The sequence below is a fragment of the Arabidopsis lyrata genome, assembly GCF_000004255.2.
Source record: "Arabidopsis lyrata subsp. lyrata unplaced genomic scaffold ARALYscaffold_8, whole genome shotgun sequence".
In the NCBI taxonomy this organism is placed as follows: domain Eukaryota; kingdom Viridiplantae; phylum Streptophyta; class Magnoliopsida; order Brassicales; family Brassicaceae; genus Arabidopsis; species Arabidopsis lyrata.
The window spans coordinates 13106341-13131434 of NW_003302548.1; the positions used below are offsets into that span (position 1 = coordinate 13106341).

A 25094-nucleotide genomic window follows, 5' to 3' on the forward strand; every position below is an offset into this window, starting at 1 on the left:
TCACACAAATTAAGAAAGCATTAAATTTTCTGTTTTACTCTTTATTAATATATTTTATAAAAAATTTCATTGGTCAAAATATTAAAACTGTAGGGATAAAACTGGAATTTTCACCAAACATTTGCATTGAAAACCTAAAACGACAACTATTATGAAACAAAAATTAAATCCTAAAACGACAACTAAACTGAAACGGAGGAAGTATAAGATTTCACGGAAAAAATCAAAAATTATTTTATAAATACTTCTGTTGAATTTTTTTGTGTGTTTTATAATATTTTTTTAATAATTATATTCTATATGAGTATTTTAATAATTTATCATTCAACTGAAAAATAAATTATTAATTTTAAAATTAAGGAGATTTTTTTGTCAAAACACTTACGACAAATCAATCTATTTCCATCTTATCTATTTTGTTTTTTAAAAGGTCTTCACTTTTTCTTTATTTATTCTTCTTATAAAGGAAAAACCAAAAGAAAAAACCTGCTTATACCAAAAAAGCAGCCAAACTTAATTAAATTTGAATCTAATTAACATTTATCACTAAATCCAAAAGCTGCCTAAGGATCATTAAGCAGGTTATTAACTATTTTGTTTGTATATTCACCGAAAAAAAACTATTTTGTTTGTATTTAGAAACAAAAATCTAGATTATTTAATTACATAATCTCCCCACTATAATAAACAACTTAAGTGTAGGTGTTAATTATCTTTAATCGCTATTTAGGAAAAACAAAAAAAAAGCTTAAGAAAAATTAAAGAAAAAAGTAAGAACAAAATGAGAAACCTAAAACCAGAAAAAAAGGAATCAAAACAAAGAAAGATAAGCACAGAAGTTTTCCTTCATTGTTGACTCTCTCCAGATTCTGTTTCTTCTTCTTCTTCCTAAATCCATCTCTCAAGCTTTTTCCACCATTTTCGCAGTGATTCAGCTTCACCGATTCAAACTCAGATTTGATCTCCGTTTGTGTTTTCCTCTACACTGGATTTGATTAGATTTGACTGCGTTTTTTTTTCGCAATGGAGAAGACGACTCCACCAGCGGAGGAGCTTCTAAAGAAGATACGAGAGTTAGAAGAAAGCCAAGAGCATCTAAAGCGAGAGATGTCGCGACTTAAAGTATCGGCGGAGATGAAGCAGCGTTCGCATTCAGCATCACCGCAACGTCCTGTGAGGAGAAATAGTGGAGACGGAACTCCGATGTGGAGAAAAAGCGGTGCGGCTTCGTTTCGTCATGCTTCGCCGTTGCGTAAGGAGAGCCATGCGAAAGTTGCTGGAGCTGGTGGTGGTGACGGCGAGGGACAATCGGCAGGCAAGTTCACCGATAAACAGTATTTGAATATTTTGCAGTCTATGGCTCAAGCTGTTCATGTCTTCGATCTAAATGGCCAAATTATCTTTTGGTGAGTACTAGTTAGATTTTGTTTGAATCCAATGGATTGTGGAATTTTGATTACTATTGTTTCGTTGTTGAACTCGTTTTTGTTAGTAATGTATATGTATTTTTAGTAGCTGATATTGTCCCAACTGATATTCAGATTCGAAATTCCAGGAACTCAATGGCGGAAAGGCTTTATGGATTCTCAGCTGCTGAAGCACTTGGGAAGGATCCGATTGATATTCTTGTAGATGGTCAGGATGCTTCGGTTGCACAGAATATCACTCGGCGTTGCAGTAGTGGGGAGAGTTGGACTGGTGAGTTTCCTGTCAAGAACAAAGCCGGAGAGAGGTTTTCAGTTGTGACTACGATGTCTCCTTCATATGATGATGACGGTTCTCTTATTGGGATCATATGTATCACAAATGATTCGGCACTCTTTCAAGACCCGAGAGGCTCTCCGGCTAAGACAAGGGGGCAAGAAGGGGAGACGAGCTTTAGCCGGGTGACTAGTAGTGTTGCATCTAAGCTTGGTCTTGACTCGAAAGAGGCTGTTGTATCGAAACTCGGACTTGATTCTCAGCAGCCTATACAAGTTGCTATAGCTTCAAAGATATCAGATTTGGTTAGTTTAATTGTAGGTTGCTAATTCTCATCTTTTAGTGTATACTGTCGTTTGACTAGTGTAGTCAACATTTCAGGCGTCTAAGGTGGGCAACAAGGTCAAGTCAAAAATGCGAGCAGGTGATAATAATGCTGCAAATCTTGAGGGTGGAAGTGGGGACAGTCATCAGTCCGATCAGGGTTTCTTTGATGCTGCTTTCTCTGACCGGAGGGAGGATGCAGCAACAAGTGGTGCTGATACACCTAGGGGGGATTTTATCCAATCTCCATTTGGTGTGTTCTTACGTAGCGATGAGAAGGCTTCTTCAAAGCCCTTCAGAGATTCCAGTGATGAAAATGATGGAAACTCTGTTATCCCTAAAACACTGACCTCAAAAGCTGAAGAGTGGATGGTAAAGAAAGGATTATCATGGCCGTGGAAAGGGAATGAAAGGGAAGGTTCGGAAGGAAGGCGTAGTCATTCTGTGTGGCCTTGGATGCAGAATGAACAACATAAAGAACAGGCTTATCAAAGTAATTCTAATCACAGTGTTAAGTCTGAAAGCCAGGCATGTGAAAGTATTAAGGCTTCCAGTAACGAGCCTATGGGGTATTGGTCTTCCTCTGTTAATGTGAACAGCACAAGCAGTAGTAGCAGCTGTGGAAGTACCAGCAGCAGTGTTATGAACAAGGTCGATATGGATAGTGACTGCTTGGATTATGAAATCTTATGGGAGGACTTGACAATTGGAGAACAAATCGGGCAAGGTGATGTACTCATTTGAGAAAGATGAACACTTTTGCGAAAAAATCCATCCTTCAAGACATCTTACGATTTATTTGGTTTTCTTGTCTCTGTTCTGCTAAGATGTTAAGACAGTTTCCCTTTTTATACATACAGGTTCATGTGGGACTGTCTATCACGGTCTGTGGTTTGGATCTGTACGTTCTTGCCTTCCATAGATGTTGTAGATTATGCATAATCGATATTTACAAGTCTCTTCGAGAAAATCATGAGCAAAGGTGTTTTCCAAACAAGAATATCACTAAGAGTTGCTAATGTCAGTGCAGGATGTGGCTGTAAAGGTGTTTTCCAAACAAGAATATTCAGAAGAGATCATAACATCTTTTAGACAAGAGGTATTATGTTTTCAATCAATTCTCTAAGCATGTTTGGTAAAAGAAAATTGATTTTTTATTTGGTTTTTTAGTAAGTCACACCTGCCTTCCCATCTTTCTTTGTTTCTTTCGTTAGAAATTTAGTCCCTAAACTACCACAATTTTCCCATATGTAATCTTCTTCCGAACTGCGTCTACTCAGAAAATTAATCATTTCTGAAACCAGCTTAGCTACTTATTCTAATTTTGAAGTACATATGGTGGACTTTTTTCTGCAGGTATCATTGATGAAAAGACTTAGACACCCGAACGTTTTGCTATTTATGGGAGCCGTGACGTCGCCTCAGCGTCTCTGTATAGTAACAGAGTTCCTTCCACGGTTCGGTCTCATCTCTTTGGCTAATAGTACACGTCCTTTTTTGCTTTTTAAAATCCGGGGCCAAAACTCTGACTCACCCCTAAATTTATCAAATAACATATGCAGTGGAAGTCTCTTCCGTTTGCTGCAGAGGAACACGTCAAAACTGGATTGGAGGCGACGTATCCATATGGCCTCGGACATTGTGAGTATTACTCACACACGGATTTTCCAGTTGTGTGACCATTGATAATTGCATACCCACTGTTTTCTAAGTAAATTAAGCTGCTCTTTTTTTGTTCTTACTTGCATCTGTCTTGCATATCATTCTTTTCCCTTCTTTGATTCAGCCACTGTATCTCTTCTACAACATGTTACATATATTTCTTACATACGTCTTCCCACAGGCTCGTGGCATGAATTATCTTCACCATTGTACTCCACCCATCATTCACCGAGATCTGAAGTCGTCAAATCTACTGGTTGATCGAAACTGGACCGTGAAGGTATTGTTTTCATTTCCACCTTCATCAAATTTCGGATGAGACATGATTTCAGTGGATGAAATAGATATGGATGTCTCCAGTGAATTTTGATTTATTTCATTTTGTTGTGACATGGGTTGAATATATTAGTCTAGGTACAACATAATAAAGTTATTAGGTCTACTAATTCTGTTGTTTTAGAACTGAGAAGTTGTATAAGAAACCTATAACCCGATACACGGAAGTTATTAGGTTTACTCTGTTTTGTCAGAACTGAGAAGTTGTATGAGAAACCTATAAGCATACATTCTACTCTTCGGACTTTAACGCAAAATGGAAAATCAGATAAAGATATTCTATACAGCAAATGAAGCTTTAGATAATGATTCGTTGTGAATATACCAGAAAAGAGAGGCTTGGATCTTGATTGCAGAACGAGAAATTAATATTGACCAAAACAAAGGCTCTGCTTGTCATATTTAAATTACCGTGTCATCTCTAACAGGTTGCTGATTTTGGTCTTTCGCGCATCAAGCATGAGACATACCTCACTACAAAGACTGGAAGGGGAACGGTACTTAACATAGACTCTTACTGAATTGATTCCTTTGTTTTATGAAGTCAATTCTCTCAGGATGAAAATTCCATTGCCTTTTACCTGTGTTGCAGCCTCAATGGATGGCACCAGAAGTTCTTCGAAATGAGGCTGCTGATGAAAAGTATAATCCCATTTTCTGCTTAGTTAAGTTCCTTTCTTGATTGCTGTTCTAGCCTTTATCTCTGACAATGTTCCACCGACTAATTAAATGACAGGTCCGACATTTACAGCTTTGGAGTAATACTATGGGAGCTTGTGACTGAGAAGATCCCGTGGGAAAATCTAAATCCCATGCAGGTATAATTTCCACATTTAGGTAAAAAATTGTCAAGAATTGTCCCCAAATAAAAATTGGACTAGTGGAATCTAAATTTCAGTCATGTCTTAAAGCTATACGAGGCCATATTAGTCCAAGGAAGAATCTCAATGGTACAAATACTGCAGAAATCTGGTTGCTGCTACAACATCTAGTTTCCATCAACCCTTACTCAGTAAAGTATGTTGTGGAAGCATACTACACACTTGTGTATTGTAATATACTAATATTAATGTAAAAAAGTCAGTGAATTATCTTACTATAAAAAAACACCTGCCTATAACTGCAAGTTCTGTGACTTGATGATCTTTTTCGGTCAAATGAAAAGGATACATTTGTACGAATTAGAGGTCTTGTTCCATCGCAAAACATCTCTCCTGTTTAAGAATGTTTGCATATTATGTCTCCTCTTAGTTCCTAAAACGTAATATGAAGAGAAGTCTATTTAGGATACTTGCAGGTGATTGGAGCTGTGGGGTTCATGAACCAGAGGCTGGAAGTCCCGAAGAATGTTGATCCTCAGTGGATTTCTTTAATGGAAAGCTGCTGGCATAGGTATGTATAACACGCTTAACGTTACATATACCTTGCTAGAAAAAAAGTGGCCTCAATTGTGTTGCATAAAGGAGGGACCAAAACCTGGTTTTTTCATAAACACTTCATCATATGCCACAGTCTCTGCTTTCTGCAGTAAATGCTAAACCTAAAGTTTGTGTCATTTCACTGAATAATGAGTAGATAAAACTGATTTTTTGTTTGTTTGTGTGTTTATTGTATCTTTTAGCAGAGAAAGAAAGTGAATGTGCTTGAAACTCGTACAATGCAACATTTGGAATACTTGATAACGTGTAAAGAAATCGTTTAAGTAAACAAAAGCTTGATGTCATTTTAGATCTTTTAAACAAGAAAGTTTGGTACCATGATTGGTGTCATTTTGGATCTTTTATAGATTTTTCTTTCAACAGAAACCGCAGTAGGAAATTAGAAGGTATTATAGAAAAGATATTTAAACTCTTTTACCTAAACAAATAGCTGATAAACATTCTTAAACTCTTACACAGCTATGTTTGATTAATGTGTCTTTGTGGTAAATGAAGCAGCAGCTAATGTTAGTAAGATAATTTTTGCAGTGAACCGCAGCACAGACCATCGTTCCAAGAAATCATGGAGAAACTAAGAGAGCTTCAAAGAAAGTACACTATACAGTTCCAGGCGGCTCGTGCTGCATCAATAGAAAACTCAGCCCTCAAGGAAAAATAAACCATTAAATGGACAGAGCTAAAACTGATTATGCGTTGATGAAGCTGAGCTACATAAGCAAAGCAGGAAGGTGTTTCATGTTTGTGTTGAAGCGCAATGACGAGAAAGCACCAACAAGAAAGAGTTTTGGTATATGCGAATATATTCTCTCTCTTTACAAGAGCCATTCTTTTGTATGGAATTGATTCTAAAAACGTCATGTGCTAGCGAGGCGAGCTAGAGAGGTTATTTATATAAAACCGTTATGCCTGATACAGACCCAATTTTTTAAAGAATAGTCTGTACAGGTAAAAGTATGAGATAGAATCAAGATTTGGACAGTGATTTTGAGTAAATATTGCCACTTTTTATTGGAACACTTCTCGTTATTGTTTGTGCATTTGGAGTCGGGTTATCAGTTTTCGTGTAAGACTTCTTCGAGCTTTGTGGACTCGGTTTTGCATACTATTGGTCTTACACGGTTACACCAATTTTCAATTTGGCTATTATTTGATAGTTTCAGAATCACGAACCATATAACTGCATGTGATCCGTGAAGAGCTAACTTTGGAGTATACTAATGCATCATTTGAGCCGAAAAAAACGTCTCGACTCTATGACATAAGAAATAATATTACTCGATTTAAAGTAGTCGTGGAACATAACCAAACATAGTTGGGCAACTATATATGCCTCTACAATCAATAAAACCAAAACCGGGAGATACTTTGAATTCATCTTCTCCAACAATGTATACCTTGTTGAATATCTTCTTCTCTTGGTCTTTCTCACAACACACGGCAACTTTCTTCTCCTCATCAATGAAAAAACTCATGCTACGCGAAAACATATGAGGATGAGGTTTAAAATCCACTGTTAAGAACTTGTTCCATGACACAGATGTGGTCTCAATCTCATTGGTTATCCATATTTCCATCTTTTGTGTCACAACACTCTGAAATAACAACGAAAGATGTTCTTCTCTAACAACCGATAGAGCCATGGCATCATCGAAACAACCGTCATCGGAATAATCATCATCCAAAAAATCATCATCCAAGAAATCTTCATAGAATAATAATCATCATCGAAACAATCTGCTTCTTGGTGAAAGGGAACATACAAAAGTTGGAATGTTTCCGTGGAAAAATCAAAACTAAGTAGAGAGTACTCATTGACTCCTCTTCGTTTAAACAACCAATAAACATTCCCCTTCAAAGACACGCCACGAGATTTCAAGCAGCCTTTAGGAATGATGGCATGAAGATTCCTCCATGAATCAGACGTAAACTCATAGATTTCCAATTTTTTCTTGTATCTATCCAGATTCAAGATTTTGTAGCTATGGCACAATTCATTCTTGTCGTATCCGAGAGCATAGGTATTGTTTATCTTGAGAGGATTTTTCGTAATGATCCATTGAGTTTGCCCCGAAAACAGGTTCCAAACCACAAACATGTTTCCTTTGGTGGTGCATAGCAATATGCCATCACAGTGAAAGGCATGAGATAAATCGACTTCTGATTTACGATGGGGATCGATTAGGTGAAGTCCACGTTTAAACAAGGGAGCAACGTTCATGTTCTTTCCATGGATATAGGAGCACATTGCATAAACCCTAAATTTTACCACCACAAGAACATGATACTGCCTTGTAGTTTTGGCATTAGCAATTTGCTTTTCGATGAATCCCGGATCTTTGAGTAGATCTTTTAATCGTTTGCATGTAGACCGTAGTCGTCTCAGAGATATCATCGGAACCCTAAGAAATATCTCCTCTATTATTAGATCATGTGGAAGATCGAAGATCATCGTAGTTTCTCTTGTGATTTCTGACATCGATCTACAGAGGAGAAAGCTACGACAGTAAGTTAGATATTTGTTAGGGTTTTAACTAAACCTAATTAACCCTTGCTTTATACACAAGTAAAAATAAAATAAACAAAGTAACTCACCTCGAATGTCCGTGAAGTAGTCTTCTCGAAGACGTTGATTCTCTAAAGCGAATTCAAGGAATGGTTTGAGAAGAAAGTTCTAAAAGCCTGAAACAAAAGAAAGAATGCGAGTCTCTTCTCTTTTACATAGAGACTGAACAATAAACAAAAAGGAAACTTTAGAATAGAAAATGTTTGTTTTTATCAAAAAAGGAAACAAGGCTGAAACTTGTTACACAAGGAAAGCTTCTTTTTCTCAAGCTGATAATAACAAAAGAAAATCGTTTTTTCCAGTTTATTATCTGGTATGCTTTGGTTATTATCATGAAAATGGCTTGAACTCTTTTTGTGAGGCTCATGAGAATGGCAATGCAATGAAGGATTCGTGTATTCTAGAATTCTTAGCACGAGTAAGAGCCTTGATTAATCATGCACTAGTGTTTGGATTTTTACAATTTGACTTTAAAACAACCAATTTTCAAAAACGTTTTTGATGCTTGTGATGAGTTTAAAAGAAAATGAAGATGCTAGCCTCAAGTTCGTTCATGATAACATCAATGTCCCATGTGTTGATCTTGACAGAACCAGACAGTCTACACACCAAAGCAAAAAGTCTCTCTACACACCAAAAAACAAACTTGAATGAACCACTTAGAACATCTCCATTAGACATATTTCAAGAAGGTGTCTTAATATATAATTGAAAAAGAAATATTAATATTGTAAAAAAAAATTATTGGAGAATGTGACACCATGTCTAAAATATCTTAATTAAGACACTTTGATTGAGTTTGTTATTGTCTTTAAGACACCTATAATATAATATTAGCATTTTCTTATTAAATTTCCAAAGTTATGCAATGAAGATGGTCTTACAGAATTCCCAAAATTCAAAGAATCCATAAGACATCTAATGTAATATGACGTAGATTCGGGTGCCTTTGGATTTTTTTTTCCGGTACAAAAAATATGATTTAAGTAATATCCATATATATAGATTGTAATACAAAGTTTATAGTATATATATTTTTTAATTACTAAGAGTTTGTATATTGTATAATATCTAGTAGTTGAAATTAAGAGAATGTGACTAGCAGTAACAGCAAAAAAACTACAAATATAATCCAAACAATATAAATAAATAACCATAAACTTTGTAAAAATATCACACAAAGATCTGATCGTATACGTTATTAATCCAAACAATCAGAAAAGATTTTCTTATGTTTCTTATCGACGACTGGTCCTTTTTATGCATGGTGGCTAATATAATACTAACCTAACATTTACAAAATTTGGACCTTACAAGAAAACAAATTATCGTACGTGTGGTAACCGTAGCCCACTAATATTGGACACGTGAATTTTAAAAATGAAGCAAATTGCAGTTTTTGGTCTCCCATGCATCCACAAAAATTTAGTCCACATGAAAAATAGCTAGCAATAGCCGAACTTTCAAAAAATGGCCGTTTAATACGTGAATTTGTTATATGGCCAATTTAAACATGAAGTAAACGTTGACCGGCCAATTTAAACATGAAGTATTCGTTGACCAGGCCAAAACCCACACGCCGTTATCTGTCGTTAACAGATCCGATAACAACCGTTAACGATTCCGTTATTACCTAAAACGACGTCGTTTTGGGCTTAATCGCCGCTGTGAATCCTCTACATCTTCCAGCTACTTACCGGAGCATCAACCGTCGAAGCTGCAAACTCCTCTCCTTCCGATGTTCATCCTCCTCCTTCTCCGAGAAGCACCACAACGCGAATCCGCCCAAATCAGATGACCTAGTAGAGCTTCCTCTCTTCCCACTACCTCTCGTTTAGAGGTGTCAGACGGGCCGTCCCGCGTCCATCTGGGCCGGCCCGCGATAGGCATTTAAATTTGTGAGACCGCGACCGGCCGGCCCGCTAGGACCGCGGGCAAAAATAATATGTCCAGGCCCGCCCCGCTAAGCCCAACGGGTTAGCGGGCCGGCCCGCGGGCTTAGTTTTAATATTTTAAAAATAATTAAAAAAATAAAATTAATTTTTAAAATTTGAAATTAATAATTTTTTAATTAAAAAAAAAAACTTTTAGTATTAATTTTTTAAAATCTTATAATTTTATACATTAAATTTCGTTATATTTTCATATATTTCACATATATATTTTCAGAATTATGTAAAAATATTTATTTATTTATATTAATTATTTATTTTTATTAAATATTTGTAGCCCGTGGGCCGACCCGCAAATCCGCGGACAAAACCCGCAAAAACCCGCAATCCGCCTGGGCTTGTCCGCGAGGCCCGCTATTTTATGGACATAAAAAATGATGTCCAAGCCCGCCCCGCCGTGGGCTACTTGGACAAAGCCCGCTTGACACCTCCCGCTTGACACCTCTACAATCCCACTTCAGATCATTTTTTACCTCCCAGGGAAGAGAGTCCCGCTTGACACCTCTACCTCCCGGGGAAGAGAGTCTCGTTCTCTTCCCCGGCGCAACAATCCCGCTTCAAATCTTCGAGTTCCGTTACTGAGTCATGATGCAAACGCTTCTCCAATTCGATCTCAGATTCGGCGTTGTCTACTCCGACGCCGTTTCAGGTTCCGCAGCTGGAATCGGTTGCGTCGGAGAAATCGTGAAGCACGAGCGTCTCGTCGATGATCGATTCTTCTTAATCTGTAAAGGTCATGAACGATTTCGCGTCACGGATCTCGTCCATACGAAACCTTACCTCGTCGCGAAGGTGACGTGGCTTGAAGATCGACCGTCTGGTGAAGAGAATCTGGACGAATTGGCGAACGAGGTTGAGGTTTTGATGAAAGAAGTGATTCGATTGTCGAATAGATTGAATGGGAAACCAGATAAGGAATCTCAGGATCTGAGGAAGAATCAGTTTCCGACTCCGTTCTCGTTTTTCATTGGTAGCACGTTTGAAGGAGCTCCAATGGAGCAGCAAGCGTTGTTGGAGCTTGAAGACACAGCGGCGATTAAGCCCAAAACGACGTCGTTTTAGGTAATAACGGAATCGTTAACGGCTGTTATCGGATCTGTTAACGACAGATAACGGCGTGTGGTTTTTGGCCTGGTCAACGAATACTTCGTGTTTAAATTGGCCGGTCAACGTTTACTTCATGTTTAAATTGGTCATATAACAAGTTCACGTATTAAACAGCCATTTTTTTATAGTTAAGACATTTTTCCCCTATAAAATGTTGGACAATGGGTCCATTTAAATTTTGAGGAGCCTATTGCTCGCAAGAGAGACCTTAAAGTTGATTCTAACATGAAAAGACAAAATCGACTTTCCCTACGAATCAGATACCAGTCACTACTTTGGTGATGTCATGCACTGCGTACTTCTCAATCCAAATATCTTACCAAATTTCACTTCCATTAATGTTATTTATTCGTAACCGACTCTCTCTCATTAAAAACTCCTATTTTTTCTTGTTCCCTCTTAATAAATGTAATATATTTATTTATGATGAGTCCGGTCTAAAAAATATTTTGTATTTTCAATTCAGTTTTTTGTTTAAAACTAAAAGTCTGTCTATTACTATTATTTCAATTACTATCCAAAAAGAGAAAACATTTTAATATATTTTCTAAAAATATAATATAAATTTATATAGTTTTTTTAATATGTACTCTTTTAGTGCCATTTAATTAGATGTTTTGAGTAAAATCACAAAGATTAAGAAACAATAAATGTTTTCTCAATTATAAAAATTCAACTAATAGAAGAAGATATTGTATTATTTAAATATTAAAACTATTAAACTAATATAAATCATGCATAGAAACTAGGAAATTTTTTTTATAAAAATGGATAAAACGAATAAAAAACTAAAACATCATATATATTAAGACAGATGGAGTATAAATTATGTTAAAATGGTATTTTTTGTGAAATAGAGAAAGTAATTAATAAATTGTAAATTTCAAAAACTATTAATTAAGAATATCTGATTTGGTTGCATTACTATTGGTTCATAGCTATATAGAAGTATTAAAGTTTAAGTAATAGTGTATTTCTTGCTAAACATGAAAATTTTTTAGGACCAAAAAGAGTATAAAATAGTAAAATACAATAACAACAAAATTTTGACCAAAATGATAAAATAAATAACAACCAAAAATAAGTAAAATAACCAACCTTTCAAAGCAAGCTTTTGACTTTTTGAGCCACCTCGCGTCTCTTATATAAACCCTACGCTCACACACGTCCTCTCTAAAAAGCTTCCTTCACAATCTCAAAAGCCATTTTCAAATTTCAAAAAACTCAGAGAGATCAAGCGATGTGTCCTTCCGGTAGAATCCCGATTCCGATAACCACCACCGCGAGTTCAGATTTCCGACCAGCTTTCGAGATCATCGACACAGATCGCGACGGTAAAATCAGCAGCGACGATCTCCGTGCATTCTACGCCGGAATCACTTCCGGTGAAAACAACGACGAGACGATGATCGGAACGATGATATCAGTAGCGGACGCGAACAAAGACGGATTCGTTGAGTTCGATGAGTTCGAGAAAGTTCTAGAAACGGCGCCGTTGTTGTGTAGATCTGGTAACGGAGGAGACGATGGATTGATGAAAGATGTGTTTAAGGTGATGGATAAAGACGGAGATGGGAGATTGAGTTACGGAGATCTGAAAAGTTATATGGATTCGGCTGGTTTAGCTGTTTCCGATGATGAAATCAAAGCTATGATTCGATTAGCCGGTGGTGATTTAAACGACGGCGTTTCGTTTGACGGTTTGCTTAAGATTTTCGGGTGTTGAAAAAGAATTGGTTTAAAATTGTTTTTTTTGACACCGCACATTTTCCAACTTTATTTATCTCAGCTTTGTTTGTTTGTTTGTTTGCAGAAGTGTATTTGTGCCCAACCAGATTTTGTTTTTTTTGTTGTTATAAAAATGTGAGAAAATTAATGTTGGAACAAGTCTTTTGGGCCCAATGCATAACTAAGAAAAATTAGATGAATGTTTTAAAATGTATAAATTGAGAATTTTGGGCACTCGTTTACCAATCTTCAGAAATAATGGACCTTTGTTACAAAACTTTACGGGCCTACAATTATTCAACTATCTTCTAAAATCCAACGATCAAAAACATTGGGATACAATGGTTAAAAGCGACATGAATAAAGTTGTATAGTCGAATTAAATGGGATTTTCTTAGTGGGGTTTTGATAATAGTTTAGACTAACTGGATAAAAGAATGTGTAGCAACGGTTTTTTTTTTTTAATGAATGTAAAATTGTATTCAAGCAAAAAAACGGTTTTACAATGAATGCATCTTAGTAAACTGAAAATTTTGAACTAATTGTGACCTATTACAAAGCTTAGACGGGGTTAGATGCGGCGTGTTTGGAACCATAGGCGGATCCTCCTTCATAGCCTCATAGGCATCTTGATGTCGGATGGAGCTGAGCTTAATAATTGAAGCAGTAAAAGGCCAAGTTATCCCTTCATGGAGTTTACGACAAAGGGACCCGTTATCTCTTCATTATTAGCAAAGAAGTATTCTGAAAACTTTGCAAGCGAGCACAAAGAAGACAACACACTCCATGTGATTCATATAGCTATAGGCACAAATCACACAACCCATCTAGAATATTTTTAATTTATATAAGGATGAAAAAAAAATTATAAAAAATAAGAGGATTTTGGTGGATAGTTGGGCTTAGCCCATACAATATAACGTTCGATGGTTTAGTCGGTTTAGTAGTTACTTTTTTTTTTTTTTCTCACACCATTTCTATTAAGATATCGGAAAGATACTCTCCGCTAGAGAGAGTCAATCAGGAACCGACGAACTTATATGGGAAAAGAGACTGTTTCGAGCCCGAGCATTTTTGGCTAAATAATCTGCTCGAGTATTAGAACTACGAGGAAAAAATCTAATACTAAAAGAAGGGAAAAAACAAACGAGTGACCGGAAAGAGGCCATTTCTGCTGCGAAGGTTGGCCAAGCGTCTTGGTTGTCTAGGAGAGATATCATGTCCGAGCAATCGGATGCGAAGGCGCTAGTAATAATGCCTAGCGAGATCAAACAATCCATTGCCCAAAGCAAAGAATCAATCTCCGCGTGGAGCGGTGAGAGACTTCGTCTCGAACTCTTTAAGCCAAGCTGGAGAATACGGTCTTGGTCTACTAAAACCCAACCATGTCCACTTAGGGAGTCCTCCGAGTGCCAGGAAGCATCAATCTGACATTCCGAGATCCTGGGAAGGGATGAGTGGAGTAAAACCGAGCGGGCGAGAGGCTCAGGATCTGCCGCTTCTTTCATGTTTGCTTTCTTCCAAACAGAGGCTTCTTGTAAGGCCAAGGCCAAAGTCTCCTGAGGAAGTTCTTTAAAGTTTTCAAAGCAAAATCTGTTACGACTTTTCCAGATATACCATAATATCCATGGAAAGAGTTCCAGAGTGTCCTCTCCTATTCCGAATTCTTTCCCACGCCAGAAAAGAAAGTCGAAATTATAGAAGAGGGAACTTCTGGGGAAAATGTGCCCTGAGGTGGGAATGGGTGATAAGGTCCAAATTTGTCTCAAAGGCGGACAATCAAAGAGAAGATGGTTTATAGATTCTTCAGGACCCCCACAACGAGGGCAGCCTTTCTCATTGCTAATATGACGATAGGATAATCTTTGATATGTGGTTTAGTAGTTACGTGAACCGTTAAAGATTGAAATGATCAAATTGGTTTGGTTCACAATTAGGTTTTGGTGGAACGATATCGGTTTGCTGTGATACATAGTCGAACTTGGTTTAGGTGGATGATGGGGTTTCGATATTTCCTTATTTTGATGAGATTCGATATTACCTTATTTATATGAGATTCAATATTTACTTATTTATATGCGATTCGATATTTCCTTTTTTTGTTTTGGAGAAAGAGATTCGATATTTCTTTATTTATATGAGATTGAGAGACAATGGCCTTCACTTGTCAATTATCTTTCTCCACACAAAAACCCTCTCTGTGGTGAAAATTGAGAAAATCATAATGGTGAAAAAAGGAGGGACGAAGAGGAAGATTGCGATTGAGATGATACAGAAGAGTGATTACCTTAGGGTTACTTGCACCAAACGCCGTGAAGGTCTCTTTAGCAAAGCCTCTCAGCTTTGTCTTCTCTCCGATGCACAAATCGCTATCTTAGCGACTCCTCCTTCTTCTGAATCCAACGTCTCCTTCTACTCTTTCGGTCACTCCTCCGTTGATACCGTTGTCTCTTCTTTTCTCTCCGGACAACGTCCTGTTCCTGTTCAGGAGGATACCAAAGAGACGAGGGAGGACGTTGGCATCTGCTTGTCTCGTAAAAATCTAGGGTTAGGGTTTTGGTGGAACAACGAGAGTCTCAACAAATCGGAGAATCCTCAAGAGATTAGTGACGCTATCGACTCCATGTGGACGTTGTTGAGTAATCTCAAGGAATTGAGTGCGGAGGAAGCTTTGCTTAACGATCACAAGGACTTGAAGAAGAATGAGAAGAGCGAACACGGAACTCAAGATCAAACCCTAAATCTTAAGTCCAACACTTCTGCAATTTGTTGCATCCCTAATGAATTACCTGCAAATTTCAACGAGATTGTTGGAATCTCACCAAATTCTTTGATTATGCTAGAAAATAAAAAATCACAAATTGAAGAAAGGTTTGAGAAGGAATCTCAAGTTTGTGTTTCTGGAATTGAAAATGAAGCCACGAATTCATGTGCAACAAACGAAGAAGAAGATTTAGCAAATCATGTGAGAAGCACGTGACCTGGATTAGTTGAATAAGGACATTTACAATTATGCTTTTGTTAAATTAGCAGTTTTATTAGTCTTTTCTTTTTTACGGTTCAAGAGATTTTCCAGTGTTCTAAAATACGTCCTAGATACGGTCATATAGGCACCTATACGGCACATTACTGTACTGTTTTTAAACTATGTGTTTACTTTAACATATATGGTTGGGCTCAATACGGCACTATACGACTCAATACTGACATTATACGACGCAATACGGCGTTATACGGCTGTGTATTCTTGCTCTCATTATTGAACATGAAATTTGTATTCTTTTGCTATAGAAGAATACTGAGTCGTGTGTGAGTTTTGTGAAATTATGTTATGTGATTACTAACAATAATACTGATTTCCCGTTAGAAAGAATAAGAAACTTTTGGACACCTAAACTGCTTTTTTGATTGGATAGGAAATAATTCACACAATACATGTAAATATAACAACATCATTACTCAGAAAATTAAACTACTTAGCAACCACACATAACTAAAATTAACAACATCAAAAGACTAAGAAAGCTCTAGCAACCATAGACTCAAAAACCATATAGAAGTTAAAGTATAACTATACTTGATTCATATTCTTCTTCTTCAATTGGTACGAGGAGTGATTTCCTATTGTTGAATATTGGGGTAGACGTTTTTAAAGTGAAGTGAGAACACTTTTTTCTTGTTTCTAACTAGTGTATATTTGGAATTGAAAGCAATCTTTAAGCTAAAAACCTTTTTATTTAGGAACCAAGCACACACAAAACGAATTTATTGATCTTACATACTTAGTACTAAAGCAAAATAATGCTCCAAAATTCAACGGCTAACCCCTGGAAATTAGGTTTAAGTTGGATATCATTCAAAAAAGTTTTGCATTGTCTAGTATTCCACCAATGAATCACTTCGGGTTTTTTTTTTAAGAAATTTTCACGTTTGTGTTAAAAAAAAAATTTAGTCTCACCATTTGGCAAAGTGAGATTTCTTTCTCATGAATTGACACTTAAGACATTTTAGGACGAAAATACCCCTAACGAGTTAAACCAAACGACACAGTTTCTTTGCGGTTTAGTTACTTTTGATTGGTTTTGCCCCAAACCATTTCCATAACAATTTCAAAAAAAAAATGTTCCCTTCGAAAACTCTAGCTAACACTCCTCGTCTTCTCCGCCGTGACACTAACCATCACCAGTTTCCACAAAACCGTAGCCATAGGCGGAGACGGCGGAGGAAGTAACACCAACAATATCTATTCCCCATGCTCTGACACCAGAATCCAAAGATCCGACGGATTCACATTCGGAATCGCATTCTCTTCTCGTCCTTCTTTCTTCTTAAACCAAACGGTTCTTCTCTCTCCCTGTGACCATCGACTTTCCCTTGCCGCCATGAATTCACAGTTCTCTCTCTCTCTCTCTCTTCCGTCCTAAAATCGACGAGATCTCTCTCCTCTCCATCAACACCTCCGCCTTCTTCCCGGTAATTAAATTCGTCAAATTTTGTTTATTTAATAAATCGAATAAGTTTAGTTAAATCACATTTTATTAATCTCTGGTCAGAGTATAGATTTGGTTGACTTTGGTTTCTTTGAAGATTTAGTGTTGACCTCACTTGATTACCACTAATTATATATTGGTTCATATTCTTTACTAATTATAGTAAAAGTACCAGATTTGGTTTTATGTGAAATTATTATGCAAAATGGTATAATAAGTATTGGTAGTGAATTCAGATTTGGTAAGTGTATGATTTGACCATTCATGGACCCTTAATTTGTGGATGTATAATGTCTTCAGGACAACTATGGTGGATATATGGTGGCATTCGCGGGTCGGAAATACGCAGCGAGGTTGATTCCGGCTTTTATTGCTAATAACACGTTCATCGTAACCAGTTTTACTTTAGTAAAGCCTTTTTTTGTATATCATATCTTATACATGTTATGTATAGATTCATCATGAGATCTTATTTATGGTGTTGTTATGTTTTTTAAGGTGATGGAGTTTCAGAAAGGTAGGCTTCAAAATCTGTATTGGAAGAGAGACGGGTGTGCGTCGTGCAAGGGGAATCAAAATTTTGAACAAGCAAGATTGTGCGATAAGAACACCGACCTGTAAAGGTCGGGGAGGTTCAGTGGATTGCAGTCTCGGGATTCAGTTGGCATTTTTTGGCACTGATAAGCACTTGGCGGTTCTCAACTCGTGGTATGAAGTCGAGAATCTTAAGCAGTATTCTCTTTATGGTTTGTATTCAAACCTCAAGAGCTCTTTAACCAATCAGTTCAATAATTTCTTCTGAGCTTCTTGAGGAGTTGTGTTTGTTTGTTTGTTTGTTTGTATCACGTAAGTTAATCTCTTTGGTTACTCTCTAATGGTTTATGGAATGTAACACGAAATTGCAGAAGTAGTTATGGTTTGGTTCAACCACTTGTATTCAGAGTTAGTCAAGAGTCGAGCCATAGATACGTATTCGTAACACCATCAAATCAAATGTGTGTTCTCTTTTCTATGAAACCTGCAGCTTTCAGACAAAACTCTGGCAGCTGTATATACCAATACAATGAAAACTTATAGTCCTGTAATATAACATGTCTGATTTCTAGTGACAACACTTCATTTATCTTCTCAAGATCTTTGTCATTAACAGCTTCTCCTTGGCCTGTGTTTGCCTCATCTTGTGGCGTTTCTGGTTCCAACGCAAAGACAAATATATCCTTGAATCAAAACTTTTAAATATGTGCTTTTCTTGATTGCTTTATTCTATTTGACTATGTTGATGAAGCAAGATTGGTGACACCGAAGTAAAGAGTCTTCTGGTTGAAAGATTGGTGAAAGCATTCACGTACATAACATATGACAAATATTACGTACATGACCTATCAAACTAGTAAATCGTACACAGCCAATATATTTTAATAATGGCGTATAACTGTACGTACACCTAGCAAATACTAGTAACACGTACAGAGGCAAGATAATAGAAGAATACGTACAAATGTACGTACATGTTTCCAATAGTTTATTAATCATAGTGAAGTAATTTGAAAACGACAACAACTTTATGTAGTTTAATAAACAATATTTAATGTAAATGTAGTATTAAATAATAATGGAAAAATGGGTAAAGAAACCCTCACTTTTTTTTTTTAAACATAGAAAAAACCCTCAACTTTTTTTATGAGTTTTTAAACCCTCACCTTTTTATAAATGGTTAAATAAACCCTAATATTAATAAACTTAATTTATTTTTTTTTAAATCTTTATATTAAAACAGTAAGAAACAAAAATAATTTAATTTATGATTTTTTATTTCAAATTTGAATTTATGATTTTTTTCTAAAATTAGGCTTTTTGCGCTATGAACATTTATTCACCATTTAATTGAGATTAGGCAAATTATTTTTGTTACAATTACAAGTTATGTTATATAAACTACAAAAATTTATACGATATCACATTTGATTTTTTTTTTTATTCGAGTGTTCAAGTTTTGGATAAAAATATAGTTAAATAATGATTAATTAAATATAATTTATATTATATTTTAATATATATATCGTAATATATATATAGAAATATTAATTATTAGTAAATCTTAATTAGTTTGTCCAATGAAAATATTTTGATGTGGAAATTCATGTACTTTTCGTAGTATTATAAAATTTGGTTTGGTTTTACGTTAGTAAATTTGTGTGATCGAACATAATAAACCTTTATTAATAAAAAGTCATATTCGGTTTTGGATATAAGAATTTACATATAATTCGTAATAAAATCTGTTTGGTTTCACGTTGATGAATTTTTGTAACACACTGAACAAAACTTCACTAGTTAACTTTTTTACATCATGACTTACATATTTTCAATTTAGAAAAATATTGTAAACTAGAATTTTAGAAAAATTACCCTAAATCAAATTGTTTCTATTTATTTATTTTTTAGTATAACTATTTTTTTGAATTTAAATTAAGTTTATTAATACTAGGGTTTATTTTACCATTTATGAAAATGTGGGAGTTTAAAAACCCACAAAAAAAATTGAGACGGTTTTTTCTATGTTTTTAAGAAAGGTGAGGCTTTTTCTACCCATTTTTCCAATAATAATAAGACAGTGGATAAAAAATCCGTCTAACTAAAAAACGACCATCTTGATCTCTTCCACTTCCAGTGTATCCGGATCAGCAAACACCTTTGAGACAGGACCATGACTCACAATCTTCGAATTAGCTCTGTCGGTTAAACGCCAGAAGACGAGTGCGACAACAATATTGCGCTGACCAAAACTCCGAAAGTAAGTTTGGCTAAATCAATGAATACTGGAGCAGCATCATTATCGAGAATCTCCAACTCGCCACCATGTAATGAAGAAAAGCCATTATACATTTCGTAAGCCTCAGCTGCGGTAACTAGCCGATTATCATTCAGTGTCCCACTTGCGGAAGGTCAATAACATCATCCCCAGTCACTTCGTCTATAATATTAATATTGGTATCTGTGTTACCTTCGCAGCCTGTATCTTGTACACATTCTGTAGTGTACGTACATTGGTACAAACCATGTTGACACGTACGTCTTGGAGTCACGGTTGGTGTACGGTCACCCGAATGAGAAATGTTCTCTCCGCCAGGTACGGTAACTAGCCGATTATCATTCAGTGTCCCACTTGAGGAAGCGCCAATACCACGGTCGATAACATCATCCCCAGTGACTTCGTCTATACCATTAATATTGGCATTCGTGTTACCTTTGCAGCCTGTATCTTGTACACATTCTGTAGTGTACGTACATTGGTACAAACCATGTTGACACGTACGTCTTGGAGTCACGGTTGGTGTACGTTCACCCGAATGAGAAATGTTATCCCCGCCAGGTACACGTTGTCTTGTGTACGTACACTCTGCCAATAGACGACTGAATTCCCCTGGATGTTGAACAGTTTGTTGAGTGAGAATGACGTCCTCCTCAACATTCCCTATTCCATATTCTTCTACAATTACATCGTTCCACTTGTTGTAATCGTAATCTTCGCCACTACCTTCACTACCGTCTATAGTAGGATCGAGGGTACTTCCCCCCATAGATCCATGGTCACCCTGATAATCATCATACCCATCACCATCTTCGGTGTCCTCCTCCTCTTCATCCTCATCTGTTTTATCGTCTTGTACGTCGTCTTGTTCATCTACGGCCTCATTATTTGCATCCACATTTGAAGCCGCTACGATAGGATTTGGTGTCTTTGCACTCCCACACACACGGTCACTTTCAGCATCGTCACCATCAGTCCTAGGGACATTATTCCCGAGTGCCTTGACGGTTGTAATGAAAGAGATAAACAAGTTGACACTAGGATCCCCACCACGAATCAAAAAGAACGTATTCAGGCTCATTTGATTGTCAATGTAGACAGGAGGGCGTTTACTTTCTATCATGATTGACATCTTTCCCGGCATCCAGTAACTAATTATGGGATTGCATTCTGTGGACTTCAAACTGAAAACCTCGCATAATGTACGTACAAATTCCGTGTACGTCATGTTTTCCTTAACACGTACACAACGACCAAACATGCCTTCCTCTGGTTCAAATTTCCATTCTTCTTCTTTGCATCTCCACTCACCCACCGTAGTAAATACGGGAATATCCATTACCCACCTACATCATAAATTCAGCAGAACCCCATTAAATGCAACTGAATACATGATTATATCTACAAAAAACAAAAAGAATTTCCAACTACACACTTATAAACATATATATATTTCCTCATTTAGCATTTTCAACAAACAAAATTGGAAATAAAAATTTATGGGTTTTTATATAAAAAATAATGTTGATTTCGAACACAATCAAGATCCTACTGTGTTATAACAAAAAACTTCTTAACCAAATGCATTACTTACACGATCAATGCTTGTCTTGGCTCCAAACTTTGTAAATCAAGAGGATCAAAACTTCTCCAGCATCACATTCGTTCAGACTAATTTTTTTGTTTGATGGTTCATGCTTATCTCTTACAATTATTCAATGAAAACGTATAAACTAATATTACAACAAGTGTAATGATGAGTTTTGCATTAAATGTGACAAGAGTCTTGTCTAAACTTTTTAGCCATTAAATACTGATGTCACCTTCTTTTTTAATGTTATTATTTCTCCTTTTCACTGTACAGCCGCACAAAACCCATAAAAAACGAAATTATCTTAATCAAACCGGAACAGTGTACCTAACTGAACCGCTTAATTGAACCGTACACGGAACAGTACGTCGGTACGCTGACAGGGGTAAAATGGTCAGATTTTGGCTAAATTGTCAAAACATGAAAACCAATTCTCACTTTGCCAAACCATGAAATTAAAAGATGGTCTTATGCCCTGCCATGCAATTTACTTTTTTTTTTTTTGTAAGAGATTTAATCAAAATATAAATGGTGTCAAACCAATGGTACAATTTCATCATTAAAAAAAAAAACTTTAAACGACGGCATTTACCATAATGGGCTACTTCATCATAAGCAAGGCCTTAAGCCCACTTCAAAACAGCGTCGTTTAACTGTTCTTGATACGACGTCGTATTTCCGACTCTTGGTCCGTCGCTCGCTGGTTTCACTCTCTCGTCCCAAAGTCGACAGATTCGAAAACAATCGAGAAACCAAGTCGAAGCTTTTAAAACCCTAAATCCCCAAATCGGAATCCGATTCGAAGATGTCTTCGTCTTCTCCGAGTGGAAGCGGTAGCGATTTGACTGAGAGAAGAGGAATCCCTGCCGCCAAATTCATTCAAGATGTCGAGACTTATCTCTCTCAGTCTGGTCTCGATCCTAACTCTGCTCTCGCCTTCCATCAAGAAAGGTTTCTCCTTTTCCATATCTCTCTCACTCTCTACTCTCATTTTCACTCACACTTATCTGGGTTTGTTCTTCTTAAGCTCAAATCCTAGATCTCCAACGGATTTAAAATCAATTGAATCCAAAATCATTACTTGTGATTGATTCCTTCATGCTTATGCTAGTGATTCCTTTTCTATGGTTTTAGGCTTCAGCAGTATAAAGTTGTTGAGATGAAGCTTCTTGCTCAGCAAAGAGATCTTCAGGTTCACTTGTCTTTTTATTTGTATCTAACTTTTGATGGCACAAGTGATGATATCTTACTAGTGTTGATACATGTGTAGGCTAAAATTCCAGATATTGAGAAGTGTTTAGAGGTTGTTGCTACTTTGGAAGCAAGGAAGGGTACTGGTGAGGTTCGTTGTTGTTCATTTTCATTTGTTTAGTTTTAAAGAAGTCTCTAGTAGTTCAGAGTTATACTTTATTAGTCTTTCTTCATTTGTTTTTGTGTAAATGCTGTTCTGTTTTTTTTTTATGTTTAGTTTTGATGTTGTGATCAGTCTCTTGCTGCTATTTTTGAGGGGGATGATGACTAAATATAAATGTTGTTTGAAATTTTGAATCCGGAATCCTGAATTTTAATTTTATAAGGTTGAACTTTGTTGTGTTTTGATTTCTTACCAATGTTAGCGTGCCAACTTGGTGTCCATGTGAAGATTTTTTCCTTTTCTCTTTGCGCGAGTCAGGCTTACTTAAAACATTTCCTTAGAATTTGAAGATCGATGTTGATTGGTTTGGAAAGACAATGTCTAAATCACTAATCAGCTTTCTTATTTGTTCCTATGGGCCCTTAAATTAGTGTCTTAAAGTCGTGTTTGATGGTAACAGCAGAACAGTGTTGAGATTTAGCTTCACTGGAAGAATCACTGACACATAGATAGTAGTGGGCGATGTTTCATCTTTTTTGTTATATAAAAGTTGTTTTGATGTTTAGACTTACTGTTGATTCTTGTGTTCTTCATCATTATTTTCTCACATGGAATTCTTTTTACAATGCAGGCGCTTTTAGCCGATTTTGAGGTGTCTGAAGGAATTTATTCACGGGCCTGCATTGAAGACACAGACTCAGTGTGTTTGTGGTTGGGAGCTAATGTCATGCTGGAATATTCCTGTGAAGAGGTCCATTACTCTAAAAACATATTCTCTTCGATATTTTAAATCTCCGGGACCATAGAATAAGTTCTTATAATCTTTGTTGTTCCAACAGGCTTCAGCTCTTCTGAAAAACAATCTGGAAAATGCTAAAGCCAGCCTGGAGGTTCTCGTAGCTGATTTACAGTTCTTAAGGGATCAAGTCACAGTTACTCAGGTACAGAGATACTTTTAAATTTATCTCATCTCAGATGAGTTGGCGCCTAATTCCCGAGAATTCATATAGAAGTAGGGGCCTGATCTTACTTTAACATAACTGTAAATCATCAAACAACCCAAAATTGCAATTTAGGCAACACGTATCGTAGATACAGAGTCTGAGTAAAGAGTAGTTTATCGTTCTTGACTAGGATTTTTTTATGATGGACAGGTAACTATTGCGCGTGTTTATAACTGGGATGTTCATCAAAGGAGGGTTAAGCAAGTTACCCCTACTGCTATTGCTGCTGCAGATTCATGAACTACAGATCCAAATTATAATCGCGTGGGCTTAAACGAGGTAATATGATTATTGGGACACCTTTTGCCCTAATCGGGTTGTTTGTAACCCTTAATATTTGCTATCTTGATGAAATTTTGTTTCTGTGAACAACCTATGAATAGAACATTAGCATTGTTATCATCGTTTACCCTCCGTTTCTCGCTACATATCTGTTGAGTTTTGATCAGCTTGTGTTTCCCGCTATTGACGTATTACTTTTGTAAGGATGTTATAGATATATCAAACTATTTGCATCATCTGGTAGTCTTGATCAGTTTTCCAACTTCTAAGTGTTAATAAGATATGTTTCTAGAAGTAAAAGGATGAGAAATTACCAAAAGTCAAGTTGTGTCATTTTCTCGGAAATTTTTAGGTTCAATATTGGTGACGGCTTATGCTTTTGGTTAGCAAAAAGTGGAAATGATCGAAACAAAACGTGAACAAATCGCACCTTTTTATTTGCTTTTCTCATTAGTGCATATCCATTTGAAGAATAAGATTCATTTTCTGAATATAACATATTTTCTTGTCACTGATGCGACATTTTTATAGTAAATATTTTGGGAGGATTTAACCAACCATTATAAAATCACAATAAAACTCTTATTTTTGGTTATTTGGTCAGAAATTATGATTTTTGTTCATGTACTAAAAAGGATGATGATCTTTGCCATATTCAAATAATTTGGATATAGTTTTTTTAGGCATCAATTTGGGTACCATGTTCTGTATAATCCCTTTAACAAGTTGAGAGTATTTATGATCATTTT

The 25094-nt window shown here is 36.3% G+C and overlaps 6 protein-coding genes and 1 pseudogene across 10 annotated transcripts; 6 read left to right on the forward strand and 1 right to left on the reverse strand.

The window, feature by feature from the left end:
* The first annotated feature begins 765 nt into the window (after positions 1–765).
* Positions 766–6478, forward strand: LOC9300061 (probable serine/threonine-protein kinase drkD). 5 transcript variants are annotated; one of them, XM_021010895.1, is made up of 14 exons: positions 766–1252; positions 1354–1406; positions 1542–2006; positions 2083–2752; positions 2886–2926; positions 3056–3124; positions 3382–3482; positions 3588–3666; positions 3869–3967; positions 4452–4520; positions 4616–4665; positions 4760–4841; positions 5321–5415; positions 5991–6478. In XM_021010895.1, exons 1-14 carry the CDS (start codon positions 1024–1026, stop codon positions 6118–6120), a joined length of 2232 nt encoding a protein of 743 aa, XP_020866554.1. In that variant the 5' UTR covers positions 766–1023; the 3' UTR covers positions 6121–6478. The 5 variants fall into 5 exon arrangements, with proteins under 5 accessions (XP_020866554.1, XP_020866539.1, XP_020866544.1 ...); XM_021010880.1 differs by lacking the exon at positions 5991–6478 and adding an exon at positions 5648–5754 and having other exon boundaries at positions 766–1406; positions 1556–2006; XM_021010877.1 differs by having other exon boundaries at positions 767–1406; positions 1556–2006.
* A 90-nt stretch (positions 6479–6568) lies between these two features.
* LOC9300062 (putative F-box protein At3g17560) lies at positions 6569–8194 on the reverse strand. The gene is made up of 3 exons (XM_021010902.1): positions 8055–8194; positions 7190–7942; positions 6569–7109 (listed from the first exon to the last, which is right to left on the reverse strand). The coding sequence occupies exons 2-3, from the start codon at positions 7936–7938 to the stop codon at positions 6743–6745; spliced, it is 1116 nt and encodes a 371-aa protein (XP_020866561.1). The 5' UTR covers positions 7939–7942; positions 8055–8194; the 3' UTR covers positions 6569–6742.
* A 2351-nt stretch (positions 8195–10545) lies between these two features.
* Positions 10546–11141, forward strand: LOC9301811. Its single transcript, XM_002863940.2, has one exon. It carries the CDS (start codon positions 10563–10565, stop codon positions 11037–11039), a length of 477 nt encoding a protein of 158 aa, XP_002863986.1. The 5' UTR covers positions 10546–10562; the 3' UTR covers positions 11040–11141.
* Positions 11142–12242: 1101 nt separating this feature from the next.
* On the forward strand, positions 12243–13012 carry LOC9300063 (calmodulin). The gene has a single exon (XM_021016006.1). It carries the CDS (start codon positions 12325–12327, stop codon positions 12808–12810), a length of 486 nt encoding a protein of 161 aa, XP_020871665.1. The 5' UTR covers positions 12243–12324; the 3' UTR covers positions 12811–13012.
* A 1919-nt stretch (positions 13013–14931) lies between these two features.
* Positions 14932–15862, forward strand: LOC110225877 (agamous-like MADS-box protein AGL97). Its single transcript, XM_021016116.1, has one exon. The coding sequence runs from the start codon at positions 14950–14952 to the stop codon at positions 15790–15792; it is 843 nt and encodes a 280-aa protein (XP_020871775.1). The 5' UTR covers positions 14932–14949; the 3' UTR covers positions 15793–15862.
* Positions 15863–16077: 215 nt separating this feature from the next.
* On the forward strand, positions 16078–18234 carry LOC9300064 (annotated as a pseudogene).
* Positions 18235–22396: 4162 nt separating this feature from the next.
* Positions 22397–24581, forward strand: LOC9300065 (probable prefoldin subunit 3). Its single transcript, XM_021016077.1, has 6 exons — positions 22397–22656; positions 22840–22897; positions 22976–23047; positions 23691–23810; positions 23899–24000; positions 24214–24581. Exons 1-6 carry the CDS (start codon positions 22511–22513, stop codon positions 24301–24303), a joined length of 588 nt encoding a protein of 195 aa, XP_020871736.1. The 5' UTR covers positions 22397–22510; the 3' UTR covers positions 24304–24581.
* The last annotated feature ends 513 nt before the right edge of the window (positions 24582–25094 follow it).